The following is a 12,830-nucleotide window of genomic DNA, read 5'->3' on the forward strand; positions in this document are numbered from 1 at the left end:
GGTCATGGCCTTCCTCTAACTAAGGAAGCTTCACAACCTGGCAGGCAATCTTTCTAAGTAGCAATTCTTGTCAAGGTTCATACTGTTCATTTTTTGGCTGCTGGCAGTCAACATGCTATTAACTATTAACAACGTGGACACCTGTACATATATACAAATTTTAAGTATTAATACTAATATTAATTTGTAGTATTAGCCGTATAATTTTATCATAATATTATGATATGCTGCCAAAAATAAAATTCAACGAATTTAATTTGGTGGACCTTCATCAAAGTTTTAAAAACATGACAGGGACACCTCCATTCACGACAGGCATTGATCACATTTTGACACTTATATGAGATAGAGAGAGGCACTGCTCAGAGCTACATGAATTGCAAGAGTTGCAGGAAGTTTCAATAGGCTGCCTTTCGCTTGAACAACTGATAATTTTTAACAGCAATGCATATTTACATTAACAACATAAGAAGCTGGCACTCTGTGTTAATTATTTGCTTTAAGTGTGTGGAGAGAACAAGCTGCTAAGAGATCTTGAGATTTTTGAGCCAATTGGCAGATGATTCCACAGCGCACTCCCTTCCCAAAAAGGATCTGATGAATTGTAGAACAATCAGATTACTGTACTCTATAGAAGATTACTGTACTCTATATAGAAGCTACTGACTTTCAAAGTTTGAAACAGCATCGAGAACATCAAAATTGGCAGACAAGGCGAGATGCTCATTGCCAAATTTTCAAATGTGCCAATATTTATGTGTCCTCATCATCGCCGCCGCTGCTGTCTGAGGAGGCATCGGACCGCGCATCCTGCCAGTCCGAGTCGGAGCTGGTGCCGCTGTCCAGGTTTGTGAGGTCGGCGTGCAGCGCTTCCACAGCATTGCCTGCCATGCCGCCCAAGTGCTGATACTGTTCAAGCTTGGAGAGGAGCACCACCTGCTGCCCGAGCTGGAAAGCTTCAAGGGCTGCATGCACACCCGCCTCCCCCAGCTCCGCCGCATGGGGAACTTGTCGGGCGCTGGGCAGGCGGCGCTCTCCCCTCCCAGCGGCTTGCTGCACTTGCTGGGCGTAGTGCTCATAAAACACTACCATATCCCTGGCCTCACGCCGCACGATGGTCATCTCTTCGGAGCACCGCTTCAAGCGCTCCTGCTGCTCCGCCAGCGCGGCCAGTTTCCTAGCCAGCAACCCTGCCTGAGCAGATTGTCGCTGCCACGGCAATGTGTCTGCCGCGAGCAAGCCAGGGGCGGTCAAGCGCTGGCAGTCATACTGCGCTCCCTGATAGTCCCCAGGGGCGGCATGCCAGCGCCGCAGCTGAAGGATGTCATCGCTGACTTTGGACACGATGGCTTCCATCTGGCGCCGCAACCGCTTCAGGCTAGTGCGCTCACGATATGCCGCTGTCTCCAGCTGTCTCTGTAGGGCGTAGTAATCCACGAACCTGGCTGCAATGGAAGCATGTAGCTGCTGAATCATGAACCTCTTCCGCTGACCCCCTATCTCCTGGTACAACCGGTCTGCCTCCACCCACCGCAGCTGTACCCGGTGCCTGCGCTCCCACGCTGCCAGCTTGCCCTCAAGGACTCGGCGGTGCTCATGCCGCATTTGCTCGGAGAGCGATTGCTGCCCCTCAGCTGCGAGAGTCACACTGCCACCCAGCGCGTACAACTCCTCCAAGCAGCCTTGGTAGTGGTGCTCCCATGTAAGACGGGCCTGCGAGTAAGAATCCTGACATCAGTGATTCATGCATCTTTATGTATCTTCCAAAGGTGTGCATCCCATTTGCTCTTTACAAAAACTCCACCAGTATGCACATCCTGTCATGTCTTGTCCTGTCATGTCATAAGTCACATGTCAAATGTCCTATCATGTCATATGAACAAGCACCAGTACAGCCAACTGAAGGTGCAGAGTGGAGCAGCACCGGGATGGTGGGCGCGCTTGTTGATGCCCCCTCAGACGATGTCTGCCGCTGCTCCCGGGCAGACCCCTGCGTGCAAAACAAACAATCTGCTTGCATACTTTCTTCTGAGGCAGCTCTTTACTCTGAGTCCTCTGAGCACCTCCTTCTCACTAGCATACCCATTGATACTTATTCCATGCTAGAGAAGAGCCTTCAAAAAGGACCAACACACCTCTGCTTCGTCACTTGCGCCTGCACCAGCGCCGCCTTGGAGAGGATCCTGGCCTGCCGGTGATGGGACGCCTCCTGAGCCACCGCCACCCTGCACCTGATTCATCAGCCAATAAGCGAGCATGCAAAGCATTGCAGACTGCAGGATATATCAAGATGGCATCTCCCCAGAGAATCAGTAGAGACAGGTGCAGCAACTAGGAGGGGTGCATTTTACCTGCAACTCGGGGGCTTTGATTTGGGCAATCTCCTGCTTGAGGGCCCCCGTGGACTGCCGCAGTTGTGCCAGCAGTCGAGCAGCCCTCCTATGCCACTCAAGCAGCTGCTTGGGCAACCTGCGCTCCTTTTTTCGCTGCCAAGCCATCGCCTGCACATGGACCAACATTGTCACTTCTCGCACCTACAGGGTTACAAACTGCAACATCGAGCAAGGCTACAAGAGCTTGCATCATATGAAAGGAGAACTCACCAGGTCCGTCATGTAGTCCTCCCGCGTGGCAGTCGCCATGCGCTTCAAGATGTGTGCAAATTTCCTGTAATGTGCCCAAGCCTGTTCAATGTTGTCACCAAAGGAGTTTCCTGCCGCTAGCATGCGGCGGGCGCCATACTTTTCTTGGCATGCCGGAATGTGAGCCTTCACATGCCACGGCCCCACTGCCAGGCCAGGCATACCCTCCACGTTTCCTTGAACCATCCTGCCAGCACAACACATCACCATTCAAAGGGGACGCTGCTGTGCACTCCGACGAATCCACACACTCATAGCATGACTAGTACTAGACACTAGGAGTGAAATTGTTCCATGCAATAATTGTACAGGGCACATCTTGACGTAAACGCCAGGCATGATGGACGAAAGATTATACCTTCGCCAATATGGGTCAAACTGGCAAGCAATGTCAATGAAGAAGTACTTCAGATCCTTGCCCTCCTCAGGCTTGAACTCCTTCAGCAGACGCTGCAGGAGCAACTCGTAGTAAACAAAGCACTCCGGTGTGAACAGGTTTGCCGCCACGAGAACATACCCGTGGCGGCAAACTGCTGCTGCCACGCCCTACGCACAAGCACATGCGGGAGTGTCAGACCGGCTCCAAAGCACCAGCACATCTTCTTGTTACACGCTTTCCTGCCAAGCAAGGTACATCCTGCAGAGCTGCAATTTAAGGCTGCCATAACCCTACCCCTTGTTGAACTCGCCAGATCCAAGCAAGACCCAATCAACCGTGGGCATGGTATTCAGTATTTTTACCACCTGAAGCAAGGCACGCTAGGGTGCTGCCAAGTATTACCCTTGCCAGCCGGGGCCAGGAAAAAAAGAGAAAAAAATCATGGATATATGAGATGCATGCCAACATCAGTAAGCGCAACAAGATCCCAGAAAAATGCGAGGAGACTCACTTGCACATATAGGCGCAGCTGCGTGTCTGAGGCGGTTGGCGTGGCAGCAACGAACTGAGAGCAGACCGGCCGCTCCAGCGCCGCCGGGTCCAAGGCCTTCCGTTGAGCGAGCAAGGCCTTCACCTCTTCATCAGCAATGAAGGGGCTATAGGGCAGCTTCGGCTGCAGGAAATCAGAGGCTTTGCCCGCCGCCCTGAGCTGCGTGAGTCCCAGGCAGGCGTCAGCAATGGCTGCCACGCAAGTGCGAAAGCAGCAAGGACACTGCACAGTGGGGCCCCCGGAGGCACGACTGTCCAGAGATTCCTGGGTCGCCGGGCCCACCTCAGCTGCATCTCTGCCAGTTTGAGCCGCGAGGCTGCCTGCTTCCATTTCTGGTGGCGATGACGACGCTGCTGCTTCCCTCTGAGTGTTCTCCTGGGGCGGCGGCGGCTGGCCGAGCTGCAAGTCTGAGTCACCGCTGAGCCCTGCCTCCGAACAGATGGGCTGCACGCCAAGCCTGTTGAGGTCATGTGTGGCGATGTCCATTCTGCGCCACTGTCTGACCGCCACTGGGAGGTTCCTCCAGATATTTTTGGGCAGGCCACTCAGTTGCCCGTACGGCACACAGCCGTTCCTGACGTGCACCTCCTCCAGGGCGCTAGTCCAGGCGACCATTGAGGTTGGGCTGGCGAGGCTGAGCTCATGCGTCTGCAACATGAGCGCTCCAGAGTAGTAAACCAGCGGCCTCTGTGGCGTTGCAGGAAAGCATCCCATGCTCACAGGATCGACTGTGAAGGCGGCACTGCACCCGCCACACCTGAATGCTGGGGGGCTGACCTCTGTCCTGCCGCTGATCGAGACATACACAAGCCTGCTGATCGTCTCCACCTGCTCCCACACTGATCCCACCCTCCCAGCCTGACTGCATGGACTGCAAGCGGGCAGGGCTGCTCTGGCAGCTGTCAAAAACTCTGCCTGCAGCTGCTGCTTCAGTGCTGCTTGGCGTGCAGGCTGACCAGCTTGGAAACATGTGTTCCTGAATACATTGTCATCAAAGCACGCATCCCATGCTTGGTGCAGCCGTCTATTATCCTCTTGAGCTGCCTGTTTCCGCAGACGCCGGCGTGAGGGCGGAGGCTGATAATAGGCAGCAGCGGCTTCTCCATCTCCATCTGCAAAGCCATCCTGCTGTTCTTCCTGCTGAGCTGTGTTTCTTGCAGGGATCCGCCAGGATGGAAGGGCGCTGGCCGGCCTCCGGGGTCCCCTCGGTGCAGATGTTGCCACAGTGCTGCCTAGGTTCCTCCCAAATCTGCGGCCTGGCTGCAGCAGAGCAGGAGTGTCGGCTGATGGTATCACCTTGACACTGACCCTCCACCTCTTGTTCCTGACCATTCGTCCTGCATGAAGTCATCACACAACGGTTTCTGCAAGTGATCCACCAGGACATTAAAGGAATGAGAAGTACATCAGCAGCATGCCTTCTAGTACAAGTGATACAACTATCCTTACAAGCACCTGGGCTACTTGCTACTCTTTGGGGTGCACAGTCCTCTCCAGATGCTCCTCATCAGATTGGCATTCCAAGCAAAGCCAGGTCAGGGCAGACACCCACGGCTACTCACAGCAGCAGAGGGATCGTAACGCTCACCAGAACAATTGAACTTGATGTTGGTTTAGATTGTAGACGACTTCAGTGTCTGTCCGGTGCATCAGTGCTCAATTCAGGTGAACGCTCTGTGTTGCCTGCACGCATTTCATTTCAAGGAATTGGCTTGGCAGGGCATGCAGTCACTACGAAAGAAGTAGACATGCACGTCGATGGTCGTGACATTCGATTAGCTGAGTCCAAACAAGTCAAGGATGGGGATGCCAAAAAACCGGCAAAAGTGCGAACCTCACATGGCCAGCGACAGAAGACTTCAAGAATTCGTTTAAATTACTCCCATAAACATTTGCGGCCGTCCCACCCCCCTTTCAAATCCTACTTTGCAACGGTAACCTGGCAAATGGCATTGCTGTCTTCGCAGAAACGAGTAGCGCACGATCCTATAGATACAGGCTTGACCGAAATAATTAGCTTGACGGAGGTACTATGCAATGCTGAGATTGTTGTAGGTAAATCTGAAGGATGTGCAGCATTGCTTTTGTTATTGCACGCCCCGAAGGGGCGTGCTCAGAAAGAGAGCCAAATCCACTAATGTAGTGGAGTGCATGTCCACCAAAGTAGTGGATTTTGCCCGACAGAGTAGGATGCGTCATCAAGCGCGCTGGACAGCAGCTGGCTTTAGATGTCCAAGAGACAGGTCAGCAAATGCTTGGCTACCCAGCCAGATTGGGAAGGATGTTATGATTGAATACTATGGGACGTAAAGCGAGATTCGATGAGTGTTGTTTGTGGGCATCCATGGCCCCCATGGTATCCAAGGGATCCTACAAGTACATCAACCGAGAAGAATATGGAGACGCTTGTGCTCAACATATAAAAGTTTAATTTCAGTATGAAGAGTGCTGCTCTGCTCCAGAAGCTGGCTTTCTTGAAAGCCAGTGGGCGACCAGGTGCTAGTACGTTGCGGAGTTTTAGACCTGTCAAGTTCTCCAAGAATCCTGATTGGTGCCCCTATCGTTGCGGGACTCCTCAGCACAGTTGCCAGAATGCGCATTCTTGCGGGAGGAAGTCTTTTCAGACTCTGCCGACCTGGCCAAGGCCATCCAGACAGAGAAGCTTTGCTGTGGCCGCTAGCCAGCCAGACAGCAAACAGAAGACCCCAAATGCAGACAGCGCATCAGAAGGACCGAAGAAGCAGGTGTGCGAGCCGCCTGTCCATCCTACAGCCCTTCGTGGCATGTATCACACCAGATGCCGTTTCACATCATGCTCTGTCAAGCAAGATACTCACAGGGGACTCTAAATCAACAGTTGATTTAAAGTCCCCTGATACTCATCCACAGTGGGCTCAATTATGTATAGGCTGGGTCGAAAATGACAAGAAGCTCCCAAGTAGACAGCAGGCTGCCTGTGGGTGTCAGCACCATATATGTCATATGTTAAATCGAAGTCTGCTACAGGGGCTGCCACAGGTAATTACAAGGCCGTGGCGGGATGGGGTGGCAAGTGCTGGGCAGCCCATAGCGCAGACTGCAGCTCGCTGGCAATCACGAGTGGCTGCATACGCGCGCACCAGCTTCCTGTCAGCGTACGCAGCATTTGTGGACAACACACTGGTGGCGCTGTTGCAAGCTCTGCGGCTGGACGACCTGTTCAGGCGGGCCACTCCCTGGCTCGAGGACCGCCTTGCAGGGCTCACCGGTGTGGACCGCTGCTGACTCACCCCTTATCTCATGTCTGAGATGACACAATGCACGATGCCGAGATGATCCAATAGTCCTGATTTTCACATCCTTTTATCAGAATGCCTTCTGACAGGGGATGGCACGCTTGCTCCCGTACTGGGAAGCGCACACCCCAAGCATCTTGACGAATCACATGTGGAGCTCAGAGAGTGACATTGCATGGCAAAGTGCCTGATCTTGAAAAGGCATGTGCTCCGTGATCAGGTTCATGGCATGTGACGGCGGACGGCCGCAAGCTGTCCTACTCGCTTGTCAACAACACCGCTACGGACTTCTCAATTCCTTGGCAGTACTCTGCCACGGAGGTCTTGGCTGGCGGCACGGAGGCGGCGGACGGCGCTGCCGGCCCGTCGGCAGGCTACAACCCAGCTGTTGCGCACTTTCTGTCGCTGTGCATGAAGCTGGTGTACGAGGAGGAGGGCATCATCAAGGTGTGGCTTGGCTCTGCTCGGCTTCACAGAACCTGTGCTTGGTTGTCAGGCACCTGATGTCCAGCATTTGCGTATGTCCATCCACAGGGCACCACACCAAATAGCAGGTGATGAGCACTGTTACTTCGCTGCGAAGCTCAGGCAGGCAAGGCAAGCACTTAAGTGATTCCAGCTGCTGATTATTCTATGAACCACTCCTGTCAGTCATGAGAACACCGGCTATGAGAAAGGCGTCGAGCTGCGTGAGGTCATAATATGTTCCCTGGCACAAGGTTTTGGTAAGGCTACTTGAATCCCACTCTTGAGTAAGGGTCTCTAACAGCAAGCTCTGGGCGTAGGACCCAGTATTGAGGTGGTGGCTAGACCTTCACGTTGAGGAGTGTATCACACGCGGTCCAAAGCATGCAATGTTGCTGAGGCATGCCTTTGAATATATCTGCTGTGCATCCGCAGGACACAGTGGAGGCGCGGTGGGGCCTGCGTTTCCACAACTACTTCCATACAGGTACCGACAGCTTCACGGCAGCTGTCCCGGAAGGCGGCGGGGCGGCCGCCTTTGTGCCGCGCACGCGCTGTGCCCTGCTCAGCTCGCCGCACGCCCTCATACTGGTCTTCAGGGGCTCCGAGCCCACCAACCTGATCAACCTGCGCTCCTCGGGCAGGCAAGAGCCTGGACTGCTGGACACATATTGTCTTTACTTAGGTTTGAAGGAGGTAGGCTAATAGGAGCAGGGCTTAGCAGCTATATCACATGCCGGTGCGGACTATGATCAAGGGCATAATAAGGCGATTGGCTTGGCACGGATCTCAGACCTCAAAAATCAAGCTGGGTGCAGAACACCAGTGGGTCAACTGACGAGTGGGTCCAAGCGATGCAACGCAGCTGGGAGTCTTCTATTTCTGGGGAGCCTGAGACAGCGCTTCTCAGCTGCTGTGCTCTGTATCTTTTATGTGCTCCTTGGGCATCTCTGTTCACTTTTCACTCCTTTTTTCTGCATCGCAGTTGCTGTCCAGCTCACGCAGACGGCCCAGATGGCAGCATGCTGACTGCTCCCGCTACTCCACACTGCTTCACACGATGAAGACAGGATAGGTCTGGATACTGTAGATCAACCGGGCCATCAGCTGCCCGTACAAGCGCATGCTGAATCTTCTCACAGAATGCTGCGGATGAAGTCAGTCGGCGTCTGTGCAGGATAAGCATGACGGAGCGGAAGGGCTTGGGTCGGGTGCACGACGGCTTCTATGGGGCGCTGTTCCATGGTGATGAAGAGAGCGGCGTCCTCTTCGAAGAGCTCATCAGTGCCATCCATGCCGCAGATCCCAGCGGGCAGAAGGCCATCTATCTGGCCGGTGCGCACTCAGGATCAGCTTTGAAATTCAGTTGCATCAAATCCTGGTGAGAAATTCTTGACAGAATCATGACCAAAGGCATCCGTGGCCAAAGCAATAGCCTCATGTCTGGCTATAGTGGTCCGTTTTCAAGGCTGCTCTGCTCAAGGTGACCAAACCCGACCGTAATGACTAATCAGTGCATGCAAGGAACGCCCAAACATGCTCTTGTTCCTCAACTGCGGCATCAAAGAAGAAATTCTCAGAAGGAAACGTGTTTCCTTGTTCATGCAGGGCACTCACTGGGCGCAGCGCTGGCAATCCTCTTTGCACAGGTGGCGGCCAGCCGGGAGCTGCCCGTAGCGGACCGTATCACGGCCGTGTACGGTTTTGCGCCGCCGCGCGTCGGCGACAAGGAGTTTGCGCGCCACGTGTCGGCCTCCTTCAATGCCACATCATCGACAGGTGTGCAAGGTTGCGATGCCTGTTTTGTGTTGCAGATCCTGTCATGTAGGCTGTGTTCTGCACATGTCACCGTGTGAGACCAAGCAAGCATTCCTCTCCACCTCAGCACTGCAGAATGGACTGCATTTGCAGATTGCACTGCTTCCAAAATCATGCCATTAGAGAATCAACGACCTGTCTCCTGTGTTGCGGATGCACGTATAGCGCATGAAGCATCCACAATGCTGCTGCAAGGAAATTGCGTACACAGACAGCAGGGTTTAGAAGATCGAACTTTCCAGCGAATGATTGAATGGACCCAAACATTTTGCAAAGTAGCGCATGCACCTGTAAAATCAAATATGGCTGGTGCGACAGGCCGTCGTCGCGCCTTCCGGGTATGTCATGGCGCTGACATCATCTGCCACCTGCCGCCGCTGATGCTGCAGTACGCTGATGTCGGCCAGGAAGTCTTCATCACCAGCACTGGCCGCGTCCTCTTCAACCCAAAGGTACTTGTTCTTCCTCCTGCAGTCTATTAAACTTCAGTGTGACTTCTCCACATTTGCCTCTTTTGCCTCCAGCTCTGAAGCACATGAAGCTAGGCAAGCAGTCCCACTTGCATGCTGCATGTATCTACGAGAGCAGGGAATCCGCCTTTGCTGCTCCTTTGCTTCTTTGAAGTGGTACACTTTTTGCATGGAGAGCTTGGTGCAAGTGCAGCTGTCTAGCACGTCTTTGGATTTGGAAGCAAAGCTTGCATGCACCACTTCGTTTCACATCATGGGGGTTGCTATGCACTGACAGGAAGTTCCTTAAGGCTCAGGGGCGTGCACCAAAACGAAGAATGGTATCGTGCAGGAGGTGAAGAGGTGGCACAACATAGAGGGCTGGGGCTTCATACCCCTGTACCTGTATAAGCTGCTGGCCGGGGTCTTTGACAAAAGAGAGGGGACGCTCAGGTCTCTCTACAGGGTGTTCCTGCTTGTGACCTTCCCCGGCCTGACTGACCACTGGCCCGCTGACTATGAAGGCAAGCTCAGAAAGGCGCTGATTCGGGACGGCAAGAGCTTTAGATAGGCGAGAATGGTAGTGTTTAGATTACTTGTTGGAGCCTTTCAGTGTAGAATAGGTGCAGTAATTATTGCAGCAGAAAAGACTGATTCTGCCGGAACTGCAAACTGACTGTGCTCAGCTTGTTTGCTCTGTGCAAGCATTGGTAAGTCTGTATTGCGAAGCACAGAGTTGCCTTTTGGTCGGATTATGATGGCCAATAATTCGGTAGAACAGAGCCATGCAGCGAGTACCGTAAAATTGTGTGTGTCATGCTTGTGCGGACACAGGTGCACCGTGAGATGCATCATGCATGAAATTTTTGAACTCTGCTACACTGAGATGTCTAGCATGCAAAGCATTCATGATGGAACACACAGTGCGCGCGTTCATCATATACGCTAGCAGCGCTCTGTGCTCTTCTAATCCGAGGGTATTGAAGCTGAAGATATTGGGGAATGCTGCTGTGTTGTAAATTTAATGGGTCTCTGCTCGTGCAAAATTTGCTGAAGTCACTGGTGTACCAAGACAAAGAGGGAACGGCGTTCCCGGAACGCTCAGCTGGCAGAAATCATTTTGGAATTCAAAAAATCTATATCTCCCATGCATCGGCACGTCCACGTTTAGTTCCCCAATATTCCCGGAAACTTATGAACTACCTCGATTATATAGTTACTATAGATATATCCCAGTGGCCCATCTCCTGCATTCTTTGCATCACCTTTTGAATCGGGTACATAGCCATCATCCTGCAGAACCATGCAGGCAACTTTTGGTACGGACGGTGAAGTCAAGGTATAACCAAGTCCCTTTCGCCCTTTAAATCCAAATGTAATTGGTATTTTGGTGGCGATGCAAGCCGTGAATGCCCATGTCATGACACTGAAGACTTGCCAAGGTGGGTACGACATGCGTCACAGGCAAAGGGCAAGGGTGCCGCGCCTGCCGTGGCAGAGGGCCTTGGTGCTTCGAACATCAAAGGTGTCGATGACGAGAAAACGAAGATAGACATCGCCCACGAGCCCGGGCACCCCAGTGCGTGTCCTCTACTCTGATGCTTGTTGGTGGCTTCATTGCAGCGACAACCTGCGATGGCTGCTTTACTTCTGGCCTTGTAAGATCATAGGAGGGCGCATGAAGTGGATCAAGACTGAACACATTGGTTGATTCTGCTGTGGACAGTCGTGCACGAGACACCGATAACTGGGAGGGGGCCTAAACCTGCCTATGACCCCGGCTCCGGAGTGCAAACAATAGCGGAGCCTGGCACAATTGCAGAAGGCGACACGGTTGCGCACGAGTGCGTTGCTTCCTCTCTTGCTAAAAATTCATCCTGCACAGCTCATTGGAATTACTGCGGTTGAAAAACTGCAAAGCTTACTCTGCTGTGGGCGCAGAGTCCTCTAGGAACATGCATTGTGCCAGGGGTCAATTTGTCTTGCCCTGTGCTTTATGACTCTGATGGCTGTGCAGTTTGTGCTGCACTAATTTTGGGTGTTGCGTGCAGGCCCAACAAGTGATCAGTGAATTGGATGGGGGCGATACCCTTGAAAGCTTGCATCATGCAAGTTGCATGACAAGGGAGCACCAGGCAGCCACCCATTGGAACAGTCTCAGTCACTCAGTACAAACTCGACAGCGAGATTGGATGCCCTGCTGCTCTTGGTATTAAAGTGTCTGTAACGTTTGCACGCATGAAGTGGCTTTACACACAGAGCGCCTGCTGAGGGAACTTTGCATGCATGTTGACCTGTCAATGCTGGTCTTGTTGGTGTTGGCAGATCACCCTTGCCAGAAAGCCTGTTCAGAGGCAGGTGTATATAAGTGGCACCGATGCTGTGGCCTCTCTGCACATTAATATTACTGCCTGGCCGCTGTGCTTTTGGAAACAACTCACCATGTGGCTGTCCTTTGGGGACTCGCACACTACAGCGGCACCATGTACTGCAGCGTCAGTGCAGTCAATGACTAATTGCCTACTAGGTAGTACTAATTATACCAATCATGTACCAATCATCTCGGAATTGTTATCCACTCCATCCATAAGGTATTCAACAAACTACTGGTGGGAAGACTGCACTGCAGTCCTCTGCATAGTGCCACTACGTAGTGGGAACACTTTCCTAGAAAATTCTGGGCATGTATACATAGGATGGGATAGCTGAGGCCCATGGTAGCTGACATCACAATGCTTTGCCAGGCAAGTCCGACAGAGTCTGCCTGATATGATTCAGGAGTGGTGGACAATACAGTGTACATGCTGGCTTAATTTGGAGGAAGGAATGAAAGAAGATTACACATCATCCAGCCGCCTAGGGATTGTTAAATGGACTAACAGCATTCAAATGGAAACGCGGTAGAGCTGTCGCAGCTATAAATAGCAGTCAGGATGGCGGGAGAAAACCTCGAGGGTTGGGCAGGGTCAAATTCCTCCACAATCTTGGAACATGATGATCTTTCCAGCTAGGAAAGCCTTACTGTAATGAAATTGACGAGTAAGTCCTGCAGTGTCTGTTGATCATCATGCAAAGAATATGTCTGGAAGATTGCAAGGCAAGATGTTAAAAAATGCTGCCTCGAGCATCACCCTCATCAAATCTTCCACTGGCGATCTGATAGCTTCTCTGTAGTAGGTGCTTGATGCGTTTAGAGGATGACGAGATAGGATTTCTTTCTTGCTGAACAGTGCCTGTCGCACGCCACAGAAA

The 12,830-nt window shown here is 52.5% G+C and overlaps 4 protein-coding genes across 4 annotated transcripts; 2 read left to right on the top strand and 2 right to left on the bottom strand.

Moving 5' to 3' along the window:
* Positions 1-421: 421 nt before the first annotated feature.
* On the bottom strand, positions 422-2,502 carry COCSUDRAFT_52697 (hypothetical protein). Its single transcript, XM_005650627.1, has 4 exons — positions 2,352-2,502; positions 2,136-2,225; positions 1,925-1,990; positions 422-1,713 (listed from the first exon to the last, which is right to left on the bottom strand). Exons 1-4 carry the CDS (start codon positions 2,496-2,498, stop codon positions 754-756), a joined length of 1,263 nt encoding a protein of 420 aa, XP_005650684.1. The 5' UTR covers positions 2,499-2,502; the 3' UTR covers positions 422-753.
* A 1,500-nt stretch (positions 2,503-4,002) lies between these two features.
* Positions 4,003-5,623, bottom strand: COCSUDRAFT_22335 (hypothetical protein; the record flags this gene model as incomplete). The annotated part of the gene is made up of 3 exons (XM_005650628.1): positions 5,406-5,623; positions 5,160-5,254; positions 4,003-4,908 (listed from the first exon to the last, which is right to left on the bottom strand). A coding segment is annotated over exon 3 (900 nt), but the record flags the coding sequence as incomplete, so codon positions are not given.
* Positions 5,624-5,833: 210 nt separating this feature from the next.
* COCSUDRAFT_46514 (alpha/beta-hydrolase) lies at positions 5,834-10,624 on the top strand. Its single transcript, XM_005650629.1, has 8 exons — positions 5,834-6,315; positions 6,578-6,818; positions 7,067-7,293; positions 7,747-8,007; positions 8,454-8,646; positions 8,920-9,090; positions 9,448-9,581; positions 9,931-10,624. Exons 1-8 carry the CDS (start codon positions 6,010-6,012, stop codon positions 10,147-10,149), a joined length of 1,752 nt encoding a protein of 583 aa, XP_005650686.1. The 5' UTR covers positions 5,834-6,009; the 3' UTR covers positions 10,150-10,624.
* A 257-nt stretch (positions 10,625-10,881) lies between these two features.
* Positions 10,882-11,642, top strand: COCSUDRAFT_61133 (hypothetical protein; the record flags this gene model as incomplete). The annotated part of the gene is made up of 4 exons (XM_005650630.1): positions 10,882-10,917; positions 11,043-11,157; positions 11,305-11,422; positions 11,630-11,642. The coding sequence occupies 4 exons, from the start codon at positions 10,882-10,884 to the stop codon at positions 11,640-11,642; spliced, it is 282 nt and encodes a 93-aa protein (XP_005650687.1).
* Positions 11,643-12,830: the final 1,188 nt, after the last annotated feature.

This window comes from Coccomyxa subellipsoidea, assembly GCF_000258705.1.
Source record: "Coccomyxa subellipsoidea C-169, whole genome shotgun sequence".
Taxonomy (NCBI): domain Eukaryota; kingdom Viridiplantae; phylum Chlorophyta; class Trebouxiophyceae; family Coccomyxaceae; genus Coccomyxa; species Coccomyxa subellipsoidea.

Excerpts from the sequence above, each read along its gene's own strand:
- COCSUDRAFT_52697 (XM_005650627.1), bottom strand. The coding sequence starts at position 2,498 with ATGGCTTGGCAGCGAAAAAAGGAGCGCAGGTTGCCCAAGCAGCTGCTT. Across the intron at positions 2,226-2,351 it reads TCAAAGCCCCCGAGTTGCAG|GGTGGCGGTGGCTCAGGAGG; the intron begins GTAAAATGCACC and ends AATCAGGTGCAG. Across the intron at positions 1,991-2,135 it reads GCGCAAGTGACGAAGCAGAG|GGGTCTGCCCGGGAGCAGCG; the intron begins GTGTGTTGGTCC and ends TTTTGCACGCAG.
- COCSUDRAFT_46514 (XM_005650629.1), top strand. The coding sequence starts at position 6,010 with ATGAAGAGTGCTGCTCTGCTCCAGAAGCTGGCTTTCTTGAAAGCCAGT. Across the intron at positions 7,294-7,746 it reads AGGAGGAGGGCATCATCAAG|GACACAGTGGAGGCGCGGTG; the intron begins GTGTGGCTTGGC and ends GTGCATCCGCAG. Across the intron at positions 9,582-9,930 it reads GCGTCCTCTTCAACCCAAAG|GAGGTGAAGAGGTGGCACAA; the intron begins GTACTTGTTCTT and ends GGTATCGTGCAG.